General features: G+C 33.0%; 1 protein-coding gene across 1 annotated transcript; it reads left to right on the forward strand.

The window, feature by feature from the left end:
• Positions 1–15,804: 15,804 nt before the first annotated feature.
• Positions 15,805–22,648, forward strand: LOC108990332 (P-loop NTPase domain-containing protein LPA1 homolog 1). The gene is made up of 8 exons (XM_018964271.2): positions 15,805–16,017; positions 16,416–16,574; positions 17,858–18,189; positions 19,440–19,521; positions 19,695–20,120; positions 20,235–20,936; positions 21,170–21,280; positions 21,668–22,648. Exons 2-8 carry the CDS (start codon positions 16,419–16,421, stop codon positions 22,034–22,036), a joined length of 2,178 nt encoding a protein of 725 aa, XP_018819816.1. The 5' UTR covers positions 15,805–16,017; positions 16,416–16,418; the 3' UTR covers positions 22,037–22,648.
• Positions 22,649–24,356: the final 1,708 nt, after the last annotated feature.

Consider the following 24,356-nt stretch of genomic DNA (forward strand, 5'->3'; position numbering starts at 1 on the left):
GAATATTATTTTTTAATATTATTTTTATTTTGAAGTTTAAAAAAGTTGTATTGATTTTTGTATTTTGTTTTGAAATTTGTAAAAATTGTAATGATTAGGTAATTGTCAGATAAAAAATTTGAATATTTAAATTTGAAAAATATTTTATTTTGAATGATATTAGGGAACGAAGTTATGAAATGTTTTGAGAATTTTCTATCTCATCTCATTATCCAAACGTACCCTTAGTCTTTCTAATTTCTAGGGTACAATTAATATATATCTATATTTTATACGTTCGACTAAATGCCAATGGCGTGTTTTTTCGCTTACATCTCAAATTAACTATCAATTATTCCTTTTTTAGGATTATAATTTGAAATTCTAAGATACATATTTTCCAGCACTAAGATTATTATATGAAATCATATATATTCCTTTAGCTAGGATTGATTATGTGGCTACCAAATTATAAGGAGGAACATAGAGTAGTACTGGTCATGCACGTCAAATTCATCTTGCTTGTCTGATTAAAAGACTTGACTAAATTATATATTAAATTTTTACCAATTCTCGTGTATATATATATATATATATATATATATATATATATATATATATATAGATTCTCGCATGACCTATAGGCTTTCAAATGAAGCGTTTGAGCAATTGTCCAAGTAATATAAGATGCTTTTCAAAGTACTTGTATTGGGCAATCGGTCAGTCAATTTTAAAACATTTTGGAATTTTATGAGTCCCAAATTAATTAATTAATTTTGAAGTTCAATACGTACACGATTAGCCCCAGATTGGAATACCATTGGCAGCTCGATCGTTCGTTTGAATCTTTTTGGGTCCTCTTAAATCGTTAGTAAATTATATATGGCATGCAAGGCATATATATATATATATATATATATATATATATAGCCTTAAAACAATCTCAATTGCTAATTACTTAATTTTATTTTAACTATCATATGTTAACTCCTCTTGTTTCTTTATTTTTATTTTAATTTACATAGTACTAATTATTTGTTGATTTTATGACATAATCATGGTATCGGTATAGTCTCTCTATATATACTGACATATATATATATAAATGTTTGTACAAAAATATTATGGTTTCAATATTTAAACTAAAATGATCGTCGGAATAGAATTCAAAACCTTTATATAATTAGTTATAAGAAGACGGAATGAAATTGAATATATAATTTAAGGGTCAAACTTGTGGTCTTACCAAACTATATATAGCTAGCGACATCATGAGTATAGAATCATTTTCACTTTATTGAAGAATAAGTGCTGGTTCACATATATCCTGCCTTGTAGTCAAGCCATTGCCAAACGCGTTTTTATTTTTTTAATTTAATGATCCAATCTTAAAGTAAAGTTCTCTTTAGAAATTTAAGCTTCCGGCCATTGCTTTAACCTCTTGGCAAATAGATGCGTACGTGATGCTCCAATATTGATAAATAAAAGGAGTTTTTCTATTCTCAATCCGGTATTTAGAATCTTTAGATCAGTACATGCACCATCCCCGGATGCCACCGTTTTTCATGTTCCTTGTTATGTATCATCGCAAGTCACCATATTCATGCCGGAAAACAATACTCCATAACTTTTAGTACTTCTTTGGTTAGTTTCTAGATCTTCTCTCAAAATTTTTTTTTTCCCTGTTTTTTTTTTGTAGTTTTTGAGGTAAAACCTAAAGGGACGTTTACATCTTCCACTCATACGATGTAGATTAATTTGGAGAATAACAGAGCTTACGAAGGCCCAGTAGCGCATATTTTCCTTTCTAATTAGTAGCCATCGATAAAGATTGAAATTTCAAGAAGGGAAATTAGAATCATTGGCTAAGGCATAAATAGTGTGAAAATGTGTGGAATTCTTGCAACTTTATTTTTTGAAGTCCAAAATCATTCTCATCAAGTTATCATCAGCTAGGATTAATGATCGATTTATTACATCAACTAGGTTGTTTTCCAAAGATGAGATCAAGGCCCGTTTAGAACTTGAGCTGAGTTAAGATGAGTTGAGTTCTTTATGAATAATAGTGAACTGAGATAGTGTAGTGAGGTTTGCCCACCTAAGATGTGTTTGAATGTTAAGATAGATTTAGATATATTTATGAAAAGTTGAAAAAGGTTGTGGGTTCCACGTGTAAAGAGGTGTTAAATTGAAAAAGGTTGTGGGTCACACATGAAAAAATGTTTTGAGTTGAGATGCGTTTAGTGATTTGAGAATTGAGTGTTTAGATGTTAGACTCAACTTATAATTAAACTGAACTGAACTGAACTGATCTCAGTTCAGTCCAAGTTCTAAATGGGACCTAAGAAGAGACCACCCTGGAGGAGGATTATATATATATATATACAGTACACAGCTACCAAATACATGCACGTGTGTGTATGTATACACACAGCTACCAAAAACTTGCAATGCATGTACACATTTAGTACTTGGGATCATTTGATGGTCAAGAATTAGCCACATCACCTCTTTCATGATTCGTTACAACGGCTATAATTGGACGATGATACTAATTAATGTCAGTTTTTTTTGGTAGTTAGATGGGGTGGTATGTCCAAAATTAATAATTTACATTTTTATTAATTAAAGCGTAAATGATGTATTTACCTTAGGGGTGTAACCGGTCCGGTCCGGTCTGATTTTGGATAAAATCTAGAACCGAACCGGTATGTACCGGTTTTGTAATTTTCAAAACCGATTACGCACCGGTTACGCTCCTAAACCGGTACTTCCGATTTTCTGATTTTTTTAAAATGTAAATTTTACAATTTGTCATTAAAACTTTTTTTATTAAAAAAAAAAACTGATTTAAAAAAAAACCGTTTTATACTTTTATTAATATATTAGACTATATAATAGTATTAATATTAGACTATTGGAATAGTTATAAGTTATATATTAGTATTAGTTATAAACTTTTAGTGATTTATAAGTATTTACATTTTATATAATAATTTATAAATTATAATAAGAAATTATTTCATATATAAATATATATAATTATATATATTATATATAAAAATTTCACATAAAAATTTATAATTATACATTATATATAAAACTTATATATATTAATATTTAATATATATAAAATATTTTGTATAAAACTTATATATAAAAATATTATTTTTTATTTTTTTTAATCAACTGGTCCGGTCAAAATCCCAGAACCGGAACCGGCCGGTTTTTACATTTTAAAAATCGGTTCCAGATCGGTTCAAAACCAATCCGGTTCGGTCCAGTCCGGACCGGTTTTCCGGTTTGAGTTTACACCCATAATTTACCTTATTTGTCGTAAAAAGTCACAACTCGTAGCTAGCTATATCCTTTGTTGGATTTCCTATTCAAGAGGGCATGGAAAAACTCAAATAAAAACTCATGTCTTTTGATCTCACAGACAATCTTATTGTTAGGGATGTAACTGATCCGGTTTAATCCAGTTTTAGACAAATTTTAGGACCAAACCGGTATATACCGATTTTGTATTTTCAAAAATCGATATTGCACCGATTATCCTCCTAAACTGGTACTTTCGATTTTATCGGTTCGGTCTGGTTTTCTAATATTTAATATATATTAAATCACTAATCTCTTATACTTATATATATATATTAATATATATAAATATTAGTAATATACTAATACTATTGGTATATAGTAATACTATTGGTATAGTACAATTACTATATGTTAGTGATAATATAGTGATTAATATACTAATGTATATTAGTATTACTAATATATTTATCAAAATGAATATGTTGAGAATTTATTTAGCCATAGAATGTAATTAATATATATTTTATATTTAAAACATATGATCAAATAAATGTTCATGTTTAAGACCAAAATTTTATGTTGTAAATTATAATATAACATTATTTCATTTATAATTATAATTTATAAAAATTATATATAAAAATTAAAAAACTAACCCTAAACAGTATTAATTAACAAATTAGAAGAAAATGAAACCAAACTTCCTCGAACGTCGTTCAAGATAAGTAACGTACCGCACAGTTTAAGAAATACTACTACCATTTAATTAATTTACATAGATGTCTTTTTCTTTCGGCATAGATTTACATGCATGCATACTATATTTTGAACAATTCAACTTAGACTGATTCATGATCCAAAGCATTACGCAAGATAATATATATCCATGCATGCATATATGTTAGATGATATAATTACCGATCGATGTGTTCCATTTCCAGCTTGGTCCAAAATTTCAGCAGTAAGAAGTCGTGTACGTACGTGAAATTATCAGACAAAATATGCCATCACTCAACGTTGATCGATTAGGTCGGTTTTCATATTCATTGTCAAAGTGAAGATTTGGAAACGTGTTAATTATATATACTTGTTAATTATATAAGTGCTCTTGAATAAATCTATTATATATATATATATATATAAATATATCTAGTGTTATATATAATATATAGCATTATTTTTTAAAAATGTTATAATAGAACATGCTAGGTTTTATATATATATGGTAATGGTCTTTGGTAATTAAAATCTCTTTGACAAAGTTTGTGGGACCAGCTTTGGACCGATTGCATTGTAATGATGGTGGAAAGTTTTACACTAGGGTAACTCTTAGGGTCGGGTGTACAAGTTCTACGCATTCTCTTTAGTATAAAGATGTATATTTGTGACTCATATGAAAAAACCTACTTTTTTATAGCATGCATCACTCTTTTTTAAAAGGAGTGCGCAAGATTTATATAAAGTATGAATTTATCTAGTATTTTCTTTCTTATCACAGGTCGAAACAAAATATTCCTATATGTTTGAATCTCAATTTGAGATTCTTTCTAGCTAATAGATGTTTAAGCTTGCATCTATTCTATTAAATGTTCTTCTATGTACAAGCCAGTGTTATACACCATCCACATTACTTACATGATAAGATTTGATTTATAAATTTCAGATTTTAAGATCTTCTCTTCCTAATTAAATTATGTCACGTAAGTGTTTTATTGGGTATATTATCCATACTGGCCTATAAATAGAATTTTCATTTCACATAAAGTACCATTTGAGACGTGGAAAAAAATGTAGTCATCTTTAAAAGAAGGAAAATTCTATTTATAAGCCAGTGTGATAATACTTATATGACATAATTTGCTTTTGAAGAAAAATTTTAAAATTTGAATATTACAAATGTAATTTTATTATTTAAATAATGTGAATAGTATGATCTATATACCGATTTGAAGATAGAATAATTCTTTTTGAGAAATTTTTTTTTCCTTCTCAAATAAAATATAATTTTTCTAGCATTTCCCATCCCATCTTAGCTTTCCGTATAGTCAATCCAACATCTTTAACGTTTCCCCTAAGACAATGCTAAAAAAGTCAAGGGTACAACACTTTTTCTTTTATTTTCATTTTGCTTCTTTTGATGTGGTCGTTTAGAGAGATGGTTAATTAAAGTGGTTAGTGAAAAACCGTGGAATGTGCATATATGATAGCTACTAGCTAGGATGAGCATGGATGTAACTTTCTTGCTTGACTCATTCAAAGTCTAATTTAGAAAGAGGAAAAAGCACAAAGAAACTAACAAAATCAATGTTCCTATTGCCCTAGTCTAAACGCTTTCCCTTTTTATTTTTTATTTTTTATATTTATTTTTTTGGCAACCCTTTCTTGTAAGCATTTGAAGCTTGCTTAATTACAAGTTAATATAGGAATTATAAAAGATCTCTTGAGTGGGTCTTTTGAAAGATAGCTCGAATCGATGCAAGTGGTCATGATATGACTCATATCTGACTTTTTCTTTCGTCTTTAGAATTTGGACGTTCAATCTTAGTTTGTGAATTAAATTGATAAATTTTTCAATGATCAAAGTATATTTATTTCATTCTTCTTCTTCTTCTTTTTCAAAACCATAATATCCTATTTTTATTTAATGATACCGATCACTCTTTTGACGTAGAAATACCTAAAGCTTTAGGGTTAGAGGAAAATCCCAAAAGTTTTTTAAAATTTTAAGAACAATACTATCACAATTAGAATAAAAAGAGACAAGACTACACTAGGAAATGAAAAACTAATCAAAACTGGATATATTACAAAGAAGAAGGAAACATGTTATCTATGACCCCCAACAAATTGTTGGGAAATATTTGGAATAATAAATTATCTATGTGCAAACGCTTTGTAAACTAGAGAATATGAAAAATAGCAAGAAAAAATTAGAAATATAGAACCTGGTGTTGAGGCACGTTGTGATGGACGTTTTTCTTAGAATAGATTTCGCCGCCTCCAAATTTAAACATGCACTAGGCTTTTTGACAGTCTACTCTCAAGATACAACAACATCGGATCCTATTAATCTCCTTGTTGGTGCATACAAAAGGAGATCCTTAAACCTGATATAAAATAACCAAAACCCAAAAAAAAAAAAAAAAAAAAAGAGACAAAAGAAGAAGGAATTGTTTATCAAATTTTGTAGAGAATTTTGAGTGAATAAATTTGGGAGTGGGGTTTCTTATTTATAGATAATGAAAGGACAATTGTAAAAAGTCACAACTAGAATGAAATGACACTTGTGAAAAGTCACAACTTATTTAAATGAAATTATAGTTGTGAAAAGTCACAACATATAAATAAAATAGTACTTGTGAAAAGTCACAACTAAAATAAATGAGTATTTTTTAAAAGTCACAACTTCTCAAATATTAGACAATACATTGAAAATGTTTCTAATTCACCAAAGGGCACAACCCTTTGTTTGGTTGGCAAGCGGTTAAGGCTCCTATCCCAAGAGGAATGCATTGGCTCAAGTTACCATGACACATTTTCATTTAAATCTAGACAACCGAACCGATACATTGAACAATGATAATGGTTTACATTATTTTTTACTTAACATGAAATATTTTAATCGTTTTTAAGTCTAAAAATCAATAATCCCCCACCTGATTAAAATATTTTAAAAGACAGAATAGAACAAAATTTTCTTTGGGCTATGTACTATGCATCAATAGAGGTAGATTGTAGCTTTAAACGTCTACCTAGTGTTAGCATGTTTCCATTTGAAAAATCTATGTTGAACCAAGTCTTGAACCATAATATTTTAACTTAGGCTTCTCCACACCACACACATAGTTCGGCATATATTAGGTTCCTTTCAAGGTCGTGCATAAAGGTCGTGCATCGTATCTTGGATCCATAAGCACTCTAAGGAATAACCCAATTACCATAGATAGTAGCCCCACAGCTACACTCACATAGGTGAGTCCTCCAAGGGTACCTGCAATTCAATACATCGCCTTAATCTTAGATTCATTTAAAACATTTCACTTTTCTTTTGTCATTGCATTTGTAACACTCACATTCTAGGGATGGACATATAATAATATTTTATTAGTGCTATCTAGTCACTCAAATAGTTTGTTCTTCTTATTGAACGTTCTTCTTGGGATCTCCAATCAAGAAGGTTGGGTTGTCACTACCGGTGACCTAATTAATTGGCTTCAATCCCATCCCCCTTGATATGCATATAACCTTCGACTTTGTCAGTCCTTTCGCCAAAGGATCCTCTAGGTTATCTTCTGACTTATATATTCCAAAATTAGGTATTCATTCTTTATCAGATATCTTATCGTAAAATGCCTGAAACTCAGATGTTTCGAAACTCAAATGTTTCATTTTATGATTAAAGTGTTTATTATTACAAACACTTATCAGTCTAATTGTCACAAAGAACAAAAATAGCTAGCATTGGTTTTTTAACTAGTGGAATTTCTGATAATAAATTATTAAGTCACTATACCTCATGTCCAGTAGTATCCAAGACTATTAATTCAGCCTCCATAGTATGTAGATCGTGAAATCACAGTTTGCTTGGAAGATCTCCAAGTCATAGATGCTTCACCGAGAGTGAAAATATATCCACTCGTTCCTTTACGATCTACTATGTCAGTTATCCAACTAGTATCACTGTATGCTTCTAATACAATGGGATACCCAAAATAATGGATATCATATGTCATGGTTCCTCTAAAATATTTAAAAATTTTGTCCAATGCCTTTCAATGAGAATCATCGGGCCTACTAGTATATCTGCTAAGTCTATTCACAACATATGAAACATCAGGTGTAGTAGAATTAACAATATACATTAACGTACCAATAATCTGGAAATGTCTCAGTTGTGACACTGTTCTCCAAGATTCTTACTTAAATGCAAACAAGGGTGAAGAGGAGTACTAATAGGTTTACATTCAAATCTCTCAAAAATTTTAAGAATCTTTTCAATATAATGATATTGATTTATGCTAATATCATCACGAGATCTCATTAATTTAATACCAAGAATTACTTGTGTATCTCTCATGTCTTTCATGTCAAAATTCTTAAATAGAAAGCTTTGAACATCAAGAGCAATATCTATATTGGTACCAAATATGAGAATATCATCAACATAAAGACATAGCATTACGCATGCACCATCAATTATTTGTGTATAAACACTTATCAGATTCATTTATCTTGAAATCATAAAATAAAATTATTTCATCAAATTTTTGATGTCATTGTTTAGGGGTTTACTTTAAACCATAGAGAGATTTAATAAGTTTACAAACTTTTCTTTCCAGTCCTGGAACCACAAAACTCTTTGGTTGATCCATGTATATCTCTTCTTCTAGATCGCCATTAAGAAATGCTTTACGTCTATTTAGTAGACTTCAAGTTTATAGATCGCTGTTAGAGCAATGAGAACCCAAATTGTTGTTATTCTAGTAACAAGTGAATAAGTATCAAAATAATCGATACCCTATCTTTGTGTAAAGCCATTTACAACTAGCCTAACTTTAAATTTATCAATAGTATCATCAAGTCTTAATTTCTTTTTAAAAATCAACTTTAATCCAATGGTTTTACATCCAGAAGAAAGATCAAAGTTCTAGGTGCCATTAGTCTTAAAAGATTTTATCTCATTATTTACTGCTTCTTTCCAGAAAACAGAATCAATGGAAAGCATGGCATCCTTGAAAGTCAACAGGTCTTCTTCCATAGATTAAGTATAAAAATCATGTCCAAAATCATTTTCCTTTCTCACTCATTTTTCTCTTCCAAGTTTATTTTATAATCCAGATGCACTCTTAGGATTAGATATAATAGTAGGTTGACTACTGGGGAAATGAAAACTTACTGTAGGTAAAGATCTTTTTAATATTTTTTAAATGAAATAGATCTTCAAAGAATGTTGCATCCCTTGACTCTATGATGGTGTTGAGATCAATACCTTGGACTTTTAATTTGATAATCAAAAACCTATATACAGAACTATGTCTAGCATACCTAATGAATAATGCATCTACTGTGTTGGGATCTAATTTTCTTTTCTTAATTTTTAGAACATTTACATTTGCAAGACAACCCCAAACTCTAAAGAAATCAATATTGGGTACTCTACTCTTCCAGAGTTCATACGGTATCTTGTCAAATCCCTTAAATGGTACTCAATTCAAGATAAAACAAGATACAAGAATTGCTTCCCCTACCATTTTTCCGATAGGACGAAACTAGAGAGTATGCATTTGACCATATCTACCAAGGTTCTATTTTTTCTTTCAGAAACACCATTGAATTGAAGAGAATATAGAGTGGTTTTCTCATGTATAATATCATTCTCCTCACATTATTGAACCAATTGATTAGAGGAGTATTCACCTCCTCTATCAGACCTAATAATTTTAATCTTTCTCTCCAATTGATTTTCAACTTCAGTTTTATAGACGACAAATTTATTAAAAAATTCATCTTTTATTTTCATCAGGTAAACATAACAAAATTTGTACATATCATCTATAAAAGTAATGAAGTATTTATTACCACCTTTCCTCTATCAGACCTAATAATTTTAATCTTTCTCTCCAATTGATTTTCAACTTCAGTTTTATAGACGACAAATTTATTAAAAAATTCATCTTTTATTTTCATCAGGTAAACATAACAAAATTTGTACATATCATCTATAAAAGTAATGAAGTATTTATTACCACCTTTAGATGAGACACCATTTAAATAGCAACCATCACTATGAATTAATTTAAGTAGTGACAAGCTTCTTATAATAGATTTAAATAGCTTTTAGGTTGTTTTGATTGAACACATATTAAACATTTTTCATCCAAATCATTAAGAACTTTAGAAATAATCTCTAAATCCATCATTTTTTTAACATTATGATAATTAACATGGCATAATCTAGCATGTCATATTGAAGAGGAACATGTACAAAATACAAATTTATTATTAGAATCAAATTTTTCTACCACATTGTTTTGAATATTTTTTACAAATAAACCATCACTCACATAACCTTTCTCCACAACTGACTCATATTTAGTTACAATAACTTTATTAAATTGAAATAATAATGTGTAGCCTGCCCCACTAATAAAGATCCACTAATTAGGTTCCTCATCGCCTCTGGTACGTAAAACACTTCTTGTAAAGGAAGAGTATTTACAGATGTTAGTTTAAGTTCAAATTTTCCTACTCCAAATGCTTCTGGAGAGGTGTAGTTACCCATTATCACTTTCATGCCGTTTGTATCTTGATATGTTGAAAAAATATTGCGGTTAGAAGTGACATGTACGTTGGCTCCTGTGTCTACTATCCAATTAGTAGCACTACAAACCAAATAAACTTGAGGACTTATAGTTACATACCGTTCATTGATTCCAACGGAGTTAGTCTTGAAAAGCACCATATGAGTGTGTGAGTTAGGCGATCTTCGTTGTTCGTTGCCTTGGTTTTTCCTCTTCTTATAGCAATAATTTTTGGCCAAGTTACCCGGTTTATTACAATTAAAACAAATGGGTCTCTTATTATCTTCGTTGATATAGGACTTTGATAATTACAAAAAATGAAACAATTGAGAGTGAACACAAAGGTGCTCAAAAGGTAAAAACATCTAGAATGTTACTAAACAAGGGTGATGTGGAGCTCACATGCACCCCATGTGGAGTTGTGTGAGTCGCATGCACCAGTAGAAATGGTGATAGCCTTTGATAAAATGAGAGGAAGGGATTACATCATAATGGTGGTGGGACATGTGGGGATCTTAAGTTGGTTGACTAACAAACTAAGTAAAAAACTGAAAGCTTAATAATAGGACAAAGAAAACACAAAATTCTATTTGTGTAAAATGCTTCAAGATACCATCACATCTTTGTGGCATCTCGTTCCTCAATAAAGGACCTAGCGAGGATCCATAGTTCTAAAGGTGCAGCCAATAGGTCAACACTCAGGGTTTGGTTGGGATTTGGCGTGCCTCGTCTAGATAGAAGTGCACGTGTAAGGTGCAAAGGTCAAATCACAGTGAAAAAGATAGAGGTACAATAGTCTAGATTGCATCATAAAATTAGGTAACATAATTTCTCATTAATTTTATCCTTAAAAATGCATGCAACCAACAATACTTTATTCATCGCCTAAAGGAGGCAGACCAAATACATGTGGTCACCATTCTTAAAAGAATATATGCAACTCAAAATGTTACATGGCTTCTACAATGGGGACAAGTCATCGAACTCAAGGTTTGGGTAGATTCAGCTATTCCTCCTCAGGCATCACTCCTAGTTCTAACACTGCATCAGAGTCTATGGCTGAGAAGATGAAACCATAGGTAAGTTAGACAGTTATGACAAGATTGCCAATGAGAGATGATGCTCCTGAAAATGCAAGAAACAATTTCATGTAACATCGAAAAGACACATATGTATGCATGGTGAGGAATCATCCTTGCTGGCATAGATACAAGGATCCATAAACATGGCGAGGAATCAACCTCTTTGTGAAACACACACACACACACACACACATAAGTATGATAAGGATCACCCTCTGTGGAGTTACCCTCTAAGAAATGTAGTTAAAAGCATAATATTTATCAAGGCGAGGAATCACGATTTGCTCTAGTATGTAAAATTTGAAACACTAGTCACACAGCATCTCACAATTGTCTCATAAACATTCATCACATAGACATACATCGCCTGATGGCCAATAAGGGATGAGCCACTGTACCATTCAAAATCGGAGAATCTCTCATACCCGACCAACATGGTACAAGTCAACTCGCATATACCCCAACACAAGTCAACTCTCACACAAAGATATACATGTTGCACCGGAGAAACGTCTACCTGGCCAATCAACTGTAAGATACTAACCCATGATACATCAATGGATTCTGCATCTCGACTATCAGGTGAGGCCAAACATGATACCTCTCCACCCCAATCATCATGGGGAATTCTCCTTCACGTGTAAAGATTGTGGCAACATCTCACATGAATGGTTCGAAGAAATTTCTGTCCTATGGTATGATGATTGACACATGTTTCTCACATAAAGATGTGATTTCTCACACATAAATATGTATAAATGAAAATAGTAAACACATTCAAAGTTTCAAAAATCAAGAAGTAAATATAAGGATAAACTTAATGACGAAAACTAGGCTTATTCATGATTAGAAATGAGAGAGGTTACATAATATGCATGTGCCTCTTACATACAACATTCACCCCACATTCTCCAGTACTGTCTTACAAGCTAACCTACCTCTCAACGTTAGGATCTCTACTTCACTGCGCCACTCCTTCCTTATTTCCTCTGAAGAATCTGGCTCTGTAAGATCTCAGGTGTTTAAGATCTCAAAAGTGAGATTTTGTCCCATATCCAACTCCATTTTATAGGGTAGGACTGTCAGACGTCCTTCTGACATACTTCTAACTCCATGTATGCTTGGATAGTAGTTCTTAAGTCTCAATTGTCATATTGCAAGATGATAGAGACAGATGACTAGGGCATGGTCCACTCCTCCTAACAACCTACCAACTCCTAAGTCTTTCCTTGAATGAGGGTCCTCCACGTGGCATTGGGTCTCATACCTTTGGGTTCAGGTGATATGTCCAGCTGTATCATAATCCCTTTTGCAGACCCACTCCAGACATGACCCTTTAGATGAAGTGTAGGTTTTTACGTATGACACTGCCACCCTTTTGAGCATTTCTGTGTTATTCCGGAAAGCTCCCATACCTGCCTCAATCTGTCTTAGACTGTTGCTTGGGTAGGGCGAGTAACTCTTATCTCATCAGAGCCATCGACCTCTTTAGCTCCTCATTCTTGCCTTCACAATAAGCAACTTTTATAGCTCGCCTACCATAAAGCGAGACACTCATCTCCACCTCGTGCTGGGATGTGTCTACCAGACCTTCTACATGATGCTTGCTCGCCCACTTATTCGGCTAGCTGCACTCTGCAACACCTACAACTATTTTTTACCAAATCAATGGACTGTTCTTCATCTTTCTTTCCACTCAACTTCATTGATGGTCTATCCTCTTGTGCTGGCAGGGTCCTCACAATCTTGCATGTCTTGAATTGTTCAAGGAAGATCAATCTCTATTGAACTTCAAACAACTAACCCTATGATGCTTCCAGAAAGGTATTTGCACTTGAATTGGCAAAATATGGTGTTTTTTTTTTTTTTTTTTTTAATTTTTTGTGGAAGTAGAAGAGTGCCTTCATTCCTATCCATCCATACTCTTTAATCAAGTTCAGCAAAAATCCTATTAGGAGACTTTATAATTTCCTGAAAAGAAAAAACAAAACAAAACTCTTGACAATTCACTAATTTGCAGCTAGTATAGGAGCAAACATTTCAATATTTAATTTATGAGTGGTGCTACTCTACTACCTGGATATGCCCACTCTGTGTGTCGCCTAGTGTAATTTGTATTTTTTTTTTACTTTTTATTTTAAATATTTTTTAAACGTATTTAAAAAATAAAAAAAAATACAAATACTCTAATAGTCATTTCCTTAATTATTAAAAAAAAAATTAAATATATGAACAGTCAAAATGAAAAGACATACTAACATTTCTCTTAGTTTATTTTTTCCTCTCTTTTATAATTGCAAACTAGAGAGGCAACTGACTTTAAGATATACGATTGATTGTATCTCATATTTTATTTTATTTTTTTCAGGAAAATATTAATCTTGGAACTCATCAGTTTGTTGCTTTTGTTGATTGGAATTAAAGGATAAAGTTAAAAACACAATCCATTAACACTTTGCAATATTAACAGTTTTGTTCAACTTTACTTTCATTCTTCATCATTTCTTCCCACTAAAATGGACATAAAGCTGCACACGTGGCATGCACGTATTATTTTCTAAACCTGAAATAAACAAAATGCATTTGTATGAAAAAATACATTGGGTAATAACCCAAAAAAAAACCACTTTGATAGTAAAACAATGACACGTGCACATCAATACATCATGCATATAATTTTTAAGAATAACACGAGCAATCATGGAGGCTTCCGCTAATGTATTTTATGTGTTTTTTTTTTATATATATATTTTTAATAATTTTAAATATTTTTCAAAAATAAGAAAAATTTACAATATCATTGAAACATATTTTCTTAATCACAACTTTAAAAAAATAAAAAAAAATCTTAGCGGGAGCCCACCAATGGGAAGAGGATAGATAATCAAAGGGTTACTTGTTTGTGAGGTGGGATGAGATATAAAATTCTCATTTCATCTCATCATTACATATTTTTCAAATCTCCATATGAAATATAATAAACAATTCAATTTTTTTAAATCTCAATTCAATTTTTTTAAATTTTAAAATAATAATAATACTAAAAGATAATATTTTAAACTTTCAAATAAAATACAAAATTTTTAGCTCACCTCTCAAACTTACTTTTTTGTCCATTTATGGAGGATGGTAAGAAATGAAAGTTTAATAATTTAGGGTGTCGAAAATGATGGGTTCAAAACAAGTGCAAATAACTTTTCAGGATTTAATTATATTTTTCATCGTGAATTAGAAAGCATATGCCCATGTAAGGTAAATATTTTGACTTGTAAAAAAAATTCTTTTTAATTCAATATCATATGATCTCTAATTTAAAATTTTTAGTACCAAGTAATTACTTGATAAAAAAAGTGGACTTTTATTAAACAAGAAATATGTACAAAAGGACGAAGATCTTTTTTTAAAATAATTACGAGTTGGCTTGTTTGGTTATACAAAATTAAATTATTTCATTTTATTTTATCTCATATAATTATTATAATTTTTTCAAATTTTTACATAAAATATAATAAATAATTCAATTTTTTAAAATTTTAAAAAAATTTATATTATAATAATATTTTATTCAATTTTTAATAAAACGTCTCATTTTATTTTATCTGAACTGCAAAATCAAATAAGAGCTCAAGAGTGGTTTGAATTCAGAGATGAGTTGAGATGGTTTGTGAATCGTTGAATAAAATATTTTTAAAATATTATTTTTTAATATTATTATTATTTTAGAATTTGAAAAAATTAAATTTTTTATTATATTTTGTGATTGAATTTAAAAAAATTATTTTAAAATTTAAAAAAATTGAATTGTTTATTATATTTACGTAAGAATTTAAAAAAATTATAATCATAAATACGAGAAGAGTTAAAATAAATTTTGAATTTAAACAACCCTATCCATCACATTATTTAAAAAACAAACAATAAATAAATAAATTTAATTGGTCAAAGTCCTTTTCGCTGTCTTCTCTTTTTAGAAGGTATGTGCATCATTTACCCCCAGACCTCTTTGATATTACGGCTTGCCCACTCCGAACAAAGGACTAAGGAGACTAGGAATGTTTGAAACCAAGGATTGAAATTAAGGTTAGGAATTTAAGGTCAAACTCGTCATTAGGAACGTTCTTGGCAGCGAGCGGGAGAGAGAGACTCGTGGAGGATCGCTCGGTGCGTGCGATGCGTCGAGGTGGAGGGCAGGTGACACAGAATGCAGAGGTCTTGTTGCGACGCCAAGCTCTTCCAATGGCGGATCGTCGCGTGTTATAAATCATAGCCCTCCCCCCCTTCTCTGGTTCCTACCCGGACCTCGTCAAAATTTCTTCTTGATTCGTTTTTCTCAGGTTCGATCGCCGTGTCTCCCCTCGCTTTAACCTCCGATTCCCGCTTCTCGCATTTGCTCGCTGGATTCATCGGCATTGCCGTCGAATTCTCTTTCTCTAATCGCAATCTCTCCGTCTCTCTATTTTCTTATGCGTTCTTTCGGTTTCTCGGTCAAATTTGGTAGATTTTCCCGGATCATGTTTTAAACGAGCCTTCATAGCCCCCATCATTGAATTAGAACATCATCATCTAACCCTTTTTTTTTCCTCTCAGCAATAATTATTCTATATATTTTTCTTATTAATCCTTTCGCTAAAAAATCTTTACTAGAGAGCTTTGTTTTTGTGGTTTGGTTGCTCTGGGTTTATTTGTGATTGAAATTGAGAATTTGAATTTGAATCTGAATCTGTTCGCGTAGAAAATGGCGGAGTCGGGGAAAGTTCTGTACATAGTGGTGGTGGAGGATGGAGAAGATAAGAAAGAAAAAGAAAAAGAGAAAGAGTCGTTTAGGTACACGCGTCCGGTTCTGCAGAGTACTCTGCAGCTCATGGGATGTAAAGCTCGACATGCGTTCAAGGTAGTATATGGTTTTCGCTTACGTGCTTTAGCTATGATTTCCTTATTTTGAATCTAATCTAATTCGTATTAAGTTGCTTTTATTTATCGTTTTTGTTTAGTTGGAGGGTCGGTACTTTTATGTAACGTAGTAGGTGATTTAAGGGGATTGATTAGGGTTGCATGCAATGTATTCTGTGAATTTTCTGAATACGTTGTCTTTAAGGTCTTTAACATTATAGTAGTTTGTTGAACATCTCCTTAAAATTATACTGTTATTTTTCAAGGCTACATCGATGAGTATTAGTCCGTATTTTTTGTGAGCATCAATTTATATTGACCTGTAGTGCATGATGCTGTTCTTGAAGATTTGGTCCTTTCCTTTCCTTTAATTTGTTTTATAAATAAGATCCTATTTTATGGTCTTCATGTGGTCCTTGTAATGTCTTTGACCTGACCTGTTTTACCGACATATCCTTGGTTCAGCCATTCGCGTTTGTTGGAGTATGAATCGGCTTTGCAAACTTAAGTCGACTCTCTTTCATCTTGTCCTCCCAGGGTCATTGGTGCTCTCTTGTTTTATAAACGTAAATTTTCAATCTTTTAATGCGTGACTAAAAATTTCCTTGGTAGAAAATAGCTTTTCTCTTCCAACCACACCTCCCCTCCCCTCTTCTCTCTCTATCTCTGGCTCTCAACGAAGTTTGAGCACAAATTGAGAACTTCAAAGGGGTCTTTTGTCATGCTATTTACTACTCAAAGCACCTTTAGTGCCCTGTGGCTGTCTATGCTATTATGTCACATTATTCTTTTAATATTATTATTTTTTCCCACTGTTGTTGATATATCCTTACCAAATTCGATTTCTGCACTCGTGCTTTCAAAGTATGGATATGTAGATCAGGTTGTTGTTTTTGTGCAATTCAGAATTGAAGGAGTTATTTCTTGGTTTAACTCCATCCATCTCAGGCCTGTGTATATTAGTTAGATCATGCATACGAGTGTTCAATCAGGTGTCCAATCTGGATATTTAGCAAAATCACGTTGCAAGGAAAGTGTTTATATTGAAATAAGAACACAATTCAAACGTTCTGATGCTATTCCCTGGTGTGGTGTTTGTTGCCTCTTAAATTTGTGTTTCATGATAAGCAGTTTCTTAACATTTTTTTTTTTACATTGTTCGGAGTTGGAGGATTGAGTTACTTCTTTATTAAAGCACTGAGTTTCTTTGGTGAATTGTTGCAATTGACTCCCATGCTTTGCTAAGTAAATAATGCTTTTGTTAAATGTATTTCCTCTCATCAGATAAGCCAACGAGTTCTTGAGTTGATCAGAAGTGAAAACCCAAATGATGCTTTGCTTCCAGAAGTAATGAGCACATCGACATTGGATGCTTCAGTAGATCTCGAGAAGGTAGATGGCTGTCCTACCAGTGGTTGCTTGGGAAAAACAGAGGCGCCCAAGTATTTGGTTGCAGTGAAAGATGATAGAAGTAAGAGTGTACCATTTGAATTGTACAAAATACGAACGACAGTTGTTGTCAGAAGGAAAACTTTCCTAGATGTTGTGTGTGATGCACTGGCTGAATATAAGTATGTGGGTCCCAACCAGAGGGCAGATTTAGTTTTGGCATGCAGGTACATTGTAATCTCATACCTTTATTCACATGAATCTATACTTGTCCTAATCTAAGGAATTCACTGTTCCTAGTTTTTTAGCATTGTAGCTTGTTGGTGTGGTCAGTAGCATATCTTGGGCTACTATGCATTTTTTTTTTTTTTTGGGTCCTCGGCATTGCTTATATTATAGACTTGTTGTTTGCCTATTCCTATGGGCATTGTTGGATATTGGGTTTTGTTGAATTCTTGTCAAAGTTCTTATTTGCCGGGAAAAATTACATAATTTGTTTTTCGTAAAACAGTTCCACTTGTGTGCTAATAATTTCTTGGCCCGTCTAGATGGGCCCTGAATAAATTCATTTCTCTGCTGTGGGGTTTTATGTTTGTGAAGTGTGATTTAAAATAAAAAATGTAAAATCTTTATATGACTCTACAGTTTACATAATGGATATGATGTCGTGCATCTCTGACATATTTTTTGTATGTTTGGCGGAGTTCTTTTTTGCTACCATGCTAGTATATTGGCTTGTATATTCATGGCTACATCTATGAATGAATTATGTATATTAGTTGTAGTGCCTTTTAAACACTCATTATTCCTTTCCAATCTAATTCCCAAACACAATAATTGCCGTTGTTAACTTGTCCTTAGCCCCCCCACCTGCAATTTTTCCGTGCTGTTCTTGCCCCATGGGCTGTTATTGGTCATTCATGAGAAGTTCTTTCTGTTTATTTAGAAGTATACAGCTGCGTATTTTTTAGTTCTGGTTTTGGATTTGTAGGTTTCATATGGTAAAAAAAAAATTGCACCGTAGGATACTCTAAAGCATGGTTGCTGAGAAAGTTAGTTTAGATGGAAAAACTGTTGAAAGCTTTTTGCAATGCTTGTATGAAACTTTGCCAAAATTTGATGAATTATCTTGTCATACTTTTTTCATCAATTTCAAAAATCTCCTGCTTCATTTTCTGTCAGATTTCTTGGATAATTTTCACACTTCTCATTTTGGTAAATGTGCTTCAACATCTAATTGATGATTCTTTGTGCTAATTCTCTTTGGCAAAAGTAGTTCTTTGCTTTCTCAAGCTGAAAATTCGGCTAAAATAGGAATGTGACCACTGGTAACTTTGTTACCATCATATTGTATCTTTATTGCGGGATTATTTCCTTTATATGGATGGTAAGGAGATTATTTTACTTTTGAGGAGTGTTAACTTATTTTTCTTCTACATTGCATTGTGCTCTGCCTGATTTACATTTCTTGTTGTAGAATCCGAGAAAGGAAGGAATCTGTGACTGTACTATTGTGTGGCACTAGTGGCTGTGGCAAGTCTACTTTGTCAGCATTGCTGGTATTTTGCATCAAGTACACTAGTTTGTTATCATCTTATTTTGTAGAATGGAGTATAATATTTAAGTTGTAAGAAAGGATGTGGAGATTTGAAGCTCATGTATAGATGCTTTATTTGATTTATTTCTCTGCATTCACATGATTTAAAAATCTGAGATCATCCATGTCTTGCAGGGTAGTAGGTTGGGGATCACGACGGTTATATCAACTGACTCTATTCGGCATATGATGAGGAGTTTTGTAGACGAAAAGCAAAACCCTCTACTATGGGCTTCAACCTACCATGCAGGGGAGTTCTTGGATCCTGTGGCTGTTGCAGAAGCAAGGGCCAAAAAGAAAGCTAAAAAATTGGCAGGCATTTCACACTCACTTCCCAAGGATGAACTACTTGATGGTTCTTCAACTGAGAAGTCTGAGGCTAGATCCTCGCCTGGGGGTTCTAGCTCAACTGACTTGATCAGTCCAAAGCAGATGGCCATTGAAGGATTTAAGGCACAAAGTGAGATGGTAATTGACAGTCTTGATCGGCTGATCACCGCATGGGAAGAGCGAAAAGAATCAGTGGTTGTTGAGGGTGTTCACTTGAGCCTTAATTTTGTGGTAAATATATTCTGCTAATATTTTTTTCATCAGTCATCTTCCTTTCTTTTTTATGAAAAGTTATCTCCATATGTTTACCCTAAAAAATCAAATGATTTTAATCCCTATCTGCAGATGGGGCTTATGAAGAAACATCCCTCTATCATACCATTTATGATATACATCACAAATGAGGACAAACACTTGGAACGATTTGCAGTACGTGCTAAATATATGACACTGGACCCAGCAAAGAACAAATATGTAAAGTATATCCGAAACATCAGAACAATCCAAGACTATCTATGCAAGCGGGCTGACAAGCATCTTGTCCCCAAAATAAACAATACCAATGTCGATAGGAGTGTAGCAGCCATCCATGCTACTGTTTTCAGTTGCCTTCGTAGGCGTGACACAGGGGAACAGCTGTATGATCTTACCACAAACACTGTTACTGTGATTGATGATGAGTACAGAAACCAGTGTGCTGCCAATTCACTGACCTCCAAGGGGATGTTTCAACTGCTTCAGAGGAAAGGTTCCTCTAGGCATCTCATGGCTCTCGTTAATACTGATGGATCTGTGGCAAAGGCATGGCCTGTAGATTCAGTCGATAGTAATGGGAAGCCAATTTTGGGCCATGTGACTCAGATTGGTAAGGCTGAACCAGTTAATCTTCAGTTTGGTCTCTATGGAATCAGTGCGTGGCCCAGTGATGGTGGCACTAGTCGTGCTGGAAGTGTTGATGAATCAAGAGCTGACGGTACTGATACTGGAAGTAGATATTTTTCTTCTTGCTGCAGCTCACCGAGAATGTCTGATGGACCTTCCAAGGAGGTATTTTCTAAACATTTGATCATTTCCAGAAAACCTATTATAGTTTTGTTTCCTTTCTTTCTAGTACAACCAGAAATTTACACGAAATGAATTTAAATTGAAAAAGCAAGCTTATAGGCTATCCATCTTTGAATTTTGTGATATAGATAAGATCAATGAAAACTTTCTGCAGCAATTAATTAGATACACTACTATCTGAAAGGATTTTTAATTGTTGTCTTTTTTTTGTTCAGCTCAAGGAGGAGAACTCAGTGCATGGTAGTGATGAAGAAATTGATGATCCACCCGAGGCAGCTACTGATGATGATCTAAGTGATGACCACGACAAAGAGGTCCTTGAAGAGGTATGGATTTCATGTCTATTATACATAAATCATAAGTTTATCTTGTAACTTAAAGAGAATAACTGGAATCATCCGAAGAACTACCGCAGCTCAAAAATTACATCTGGCATGTCAACTGGATTTGTTTTTCTATCAAATAAAGTCCTATACATAGGGGTGTTTAAATAGTTACTTTTAACACGTAGATTAATTACAAGTGAATTATTATGTGACCTGGCTTAGGCTGACACAGATACGAAAAGCTTTATGAACTATGCCAAAGCAAAAAAAAAAGTAAGAAACATTTTTTGTAATTCTGATGCTCTGGCACAGGTCAAGATAGTTGGGAAAAACATTTAGATTTACTATACATTTAAACAAACACTATACATTTTCTCTGCTATACAGATCGGTTCAGTTGATGAGGAGTCTACAAAATCGGATGAAGAGTACGATGATCTGGCAATGCAGGACATACTGGAGAATGGCTACTGGTCAGATGATGAGGAGGCCAAGGATAAGCTTGTGCCTGTTCGCAGGGACGAATCCCTGGGTATGCAAGGGGATAAATATCGCCAAAACCTGGAGCTCTTCCAGAGAACTAATAGCGAGCCTTTGTCAGAGCTGTGTTCTTACTCTTTGTTTATGGAGACGAATGAGAGTAGAAAGCCTTCTGGTAATGTCAAAATGAGAAAACGCTCCCTCAGCATTCCACCCCATAGAAAGGATCGGTCGTTTATTGGTGACCCTATTCTTTCAGGCGCTCCTCTGGGGTAGCACAAAAATTTTGTCTCGGTTTTTAGGGTTTTTGTGTTTTCTCTCTTTCCTTTTCCAGCTTTTACTTAGAAGTTAGAAAGAGTACCCTCTACCCAGGCAAGTTCAGCTCTTACCCTCGGATGTGTATAGTATAACTTGGTAGATGGTTTTTAATGACTTGGAACATTTTTTATTTTTATTTTTTCTTTCGGTGTACTAGCGTTCCTCAGTTCATGCAAAATGTATATATCACTGTGTTTGGCAGAGTGGAAAAAGAAAGGGGTAGGCAAAGAAAGAGATGGTGACGAGGGTGCGGGCGACGGGCGACGAGCATATGTGGAGAAGGAACTCTAAATTAGTCTCAGAACCTGGTCCATCAAATTTGCCAAAAATGTGGGAATTACGTGTATCCTCTGTTTTTATATCGGTCCTGAGGATCAGATGAAGTGCACAGGGCATGGGAAATTATGAACTGCTTCTTGTCACTGTTGTTTCTTATCTTACCTTGAGTCGTTTAGGATTTTGGTCATTGTGTTATCTCTCTGTCAACTCCACTCCACTTCTCAGTAACTGAGATTTTAGAACTTCCCTCTGCAATCATGAACTTGGTATTACAAATGAGTTTTATTTACAGCCACCTCTTTGTCATCCATACTCGCCTTACAGCCAATCCAAACACATCAAACGATAGTAGAGGGCAAAGTCCACAAATCAACCCAAGTAAAGGAACTTCTTTTTGCTATTTGATACCACACACCCTCTGCAGATTTTCTGAACCACGAATGCACTATAATTGTACAGAAGTTTCATAAATAACATCGCCATCGAATGTAGATAATGGGATACCTCATTTGGTGGTAGAATCAGACTGTTTAGTATTGGTGCAGGAATTACAATCTACTCACGAGTCTTTCTCATCAAATGGTAATCTGATAAACGATGTAAAAGATCTAATGATGCATTTTACAGATTTGAATATTCAACATGTTTATTGGGAAGGTAATGGGGTAGCTCATAGCTTGGCACGTTTTCCATGGAATGTAGATGATATCTAGATGTGGTGGGAACTTGTCCCAGCTTTTGTGGATCATTCACTTTGGTTTGATCAGTTTGCTATGTCAATGTTTTCTTATGAATGAAAGTTTGTTGATTATCAAAAAAACAAACAAAAAAACATCGCCATCATATATTGATGTTTTCATTGTTGTAATTTTCATGAACAACATCGGGCTTTATAATAATGACACTTGAATGAGGTTTTTTAATTCGAGAACAAAAGAATATTATTCATTTGGGTCAAAGAATTATAACATTTGTGCGAGAAGATAGGATATAGGGTGAACTGATTCACAACGTATGGGTTTTCTTGGTTTGATCAAGAGCAGGTGCCTTGGGAGTAGTAGAGATCTGGGCCTAAGATATAAGCTATAGGCCTTGAAGTACGTTAATGGAGATGACTTTATGTGATGAAATCTTGGGTCTTGGATTTTGGTATTTGGTTTATTGGACCAGTAAAATGACTAATGAGAATGGCCTTTCAAAAAAAAAAGAAACACTTTTAACCCATTACTCCATATTGGCCCACATTGCCAATTTAAATGTTAAGTTTGGATCAAAGGCTCAAATTATTTTTATAGGTATTAAAGTACAAAAGGGCAAGTTCGTTAATTGTGGTTAAGTTAATTTTTCTTTATCAAAAACATTTTCCTATATGTTTTTCTTTAGGCCTAGTATATTTTCATAACACATCTCATCTTATTTAATTATTATAATTTTTTCAAATTCTCACACAAAACTTTCAATTCTCAAAATAAAAATAATATTAAAAAATATATTCTAATAATATTTTATTTAACTTTTAACTTTAATCTCAACTCATCTCATTTCATCTCATATGTAAAAACAAACGAGACCTTAGTTCACAAGTTTCCCGAGTCAAGAAAAGTGATCTTTCAACAATATTTCTTTGATTTCCATATTCTCAAAATCCATTTTTCAAGGATTAAGTTTCATGACTCTTGGCTCTTGCCTTCAAATCTCATAAATTTATATAGATATATATATATATATATCATCCTTGTTACGATGATATATATACTGCAAGCTGGGGACGGGACTTTTTGACCATGGTCGGAGGTTGCTGTCTAATAAAATCTATGTTTTGCACGCAAACAAAGATGGTCCTACACATGCCACTGGGGACCAATATAAATATATATATATATATATAGAGGGACCCGCCCATTCAGGCGAAGATATTACTTGGAGGCACCTACCTACCCCATCTAACAATATTTTTGTCTGAGAGCAGTATAATTAATTATGATAATGGATACTTCAC

This window comes from Juglans regia, chromosome 14, assembly GCF_001411555.2.
Source record: "Juglans regia cultivar Chandler chromosome 14, Walnut 2.0, whole genome shotgun sequence".
In the NCBI taxonomy this organism is placed as follows: Eukaryota; Viridiplantae; Streptophyta; class Magnoliopsida; order Fagales; family Juglandaceae; genus Juglans; species Juglans regia.

Coding starts and splice junctions, on each gene's coding strand:
- LOC108990332 (XM_018964271.2), top strand. CDS start 16,419: ATGGCGGAGTCGGGGAAAGTTCTGTACATAGTGGTGGTGGAGGATGGA. Junction 20,937..21,169: donor CTGATGGACCTTCCAAGGAG/GTATTTTCTAAA, acceptor TTTTTTGTTCAG/CTCAAGGAGGAGAACTCAGT. Junction 21,281..21,667: donor ACAAAGAGGTCCTTGAAGAG/GTATGGATTTCA, acceptor TCTGCTATACAG/ATCGGTTCAGTTGATGAGGA.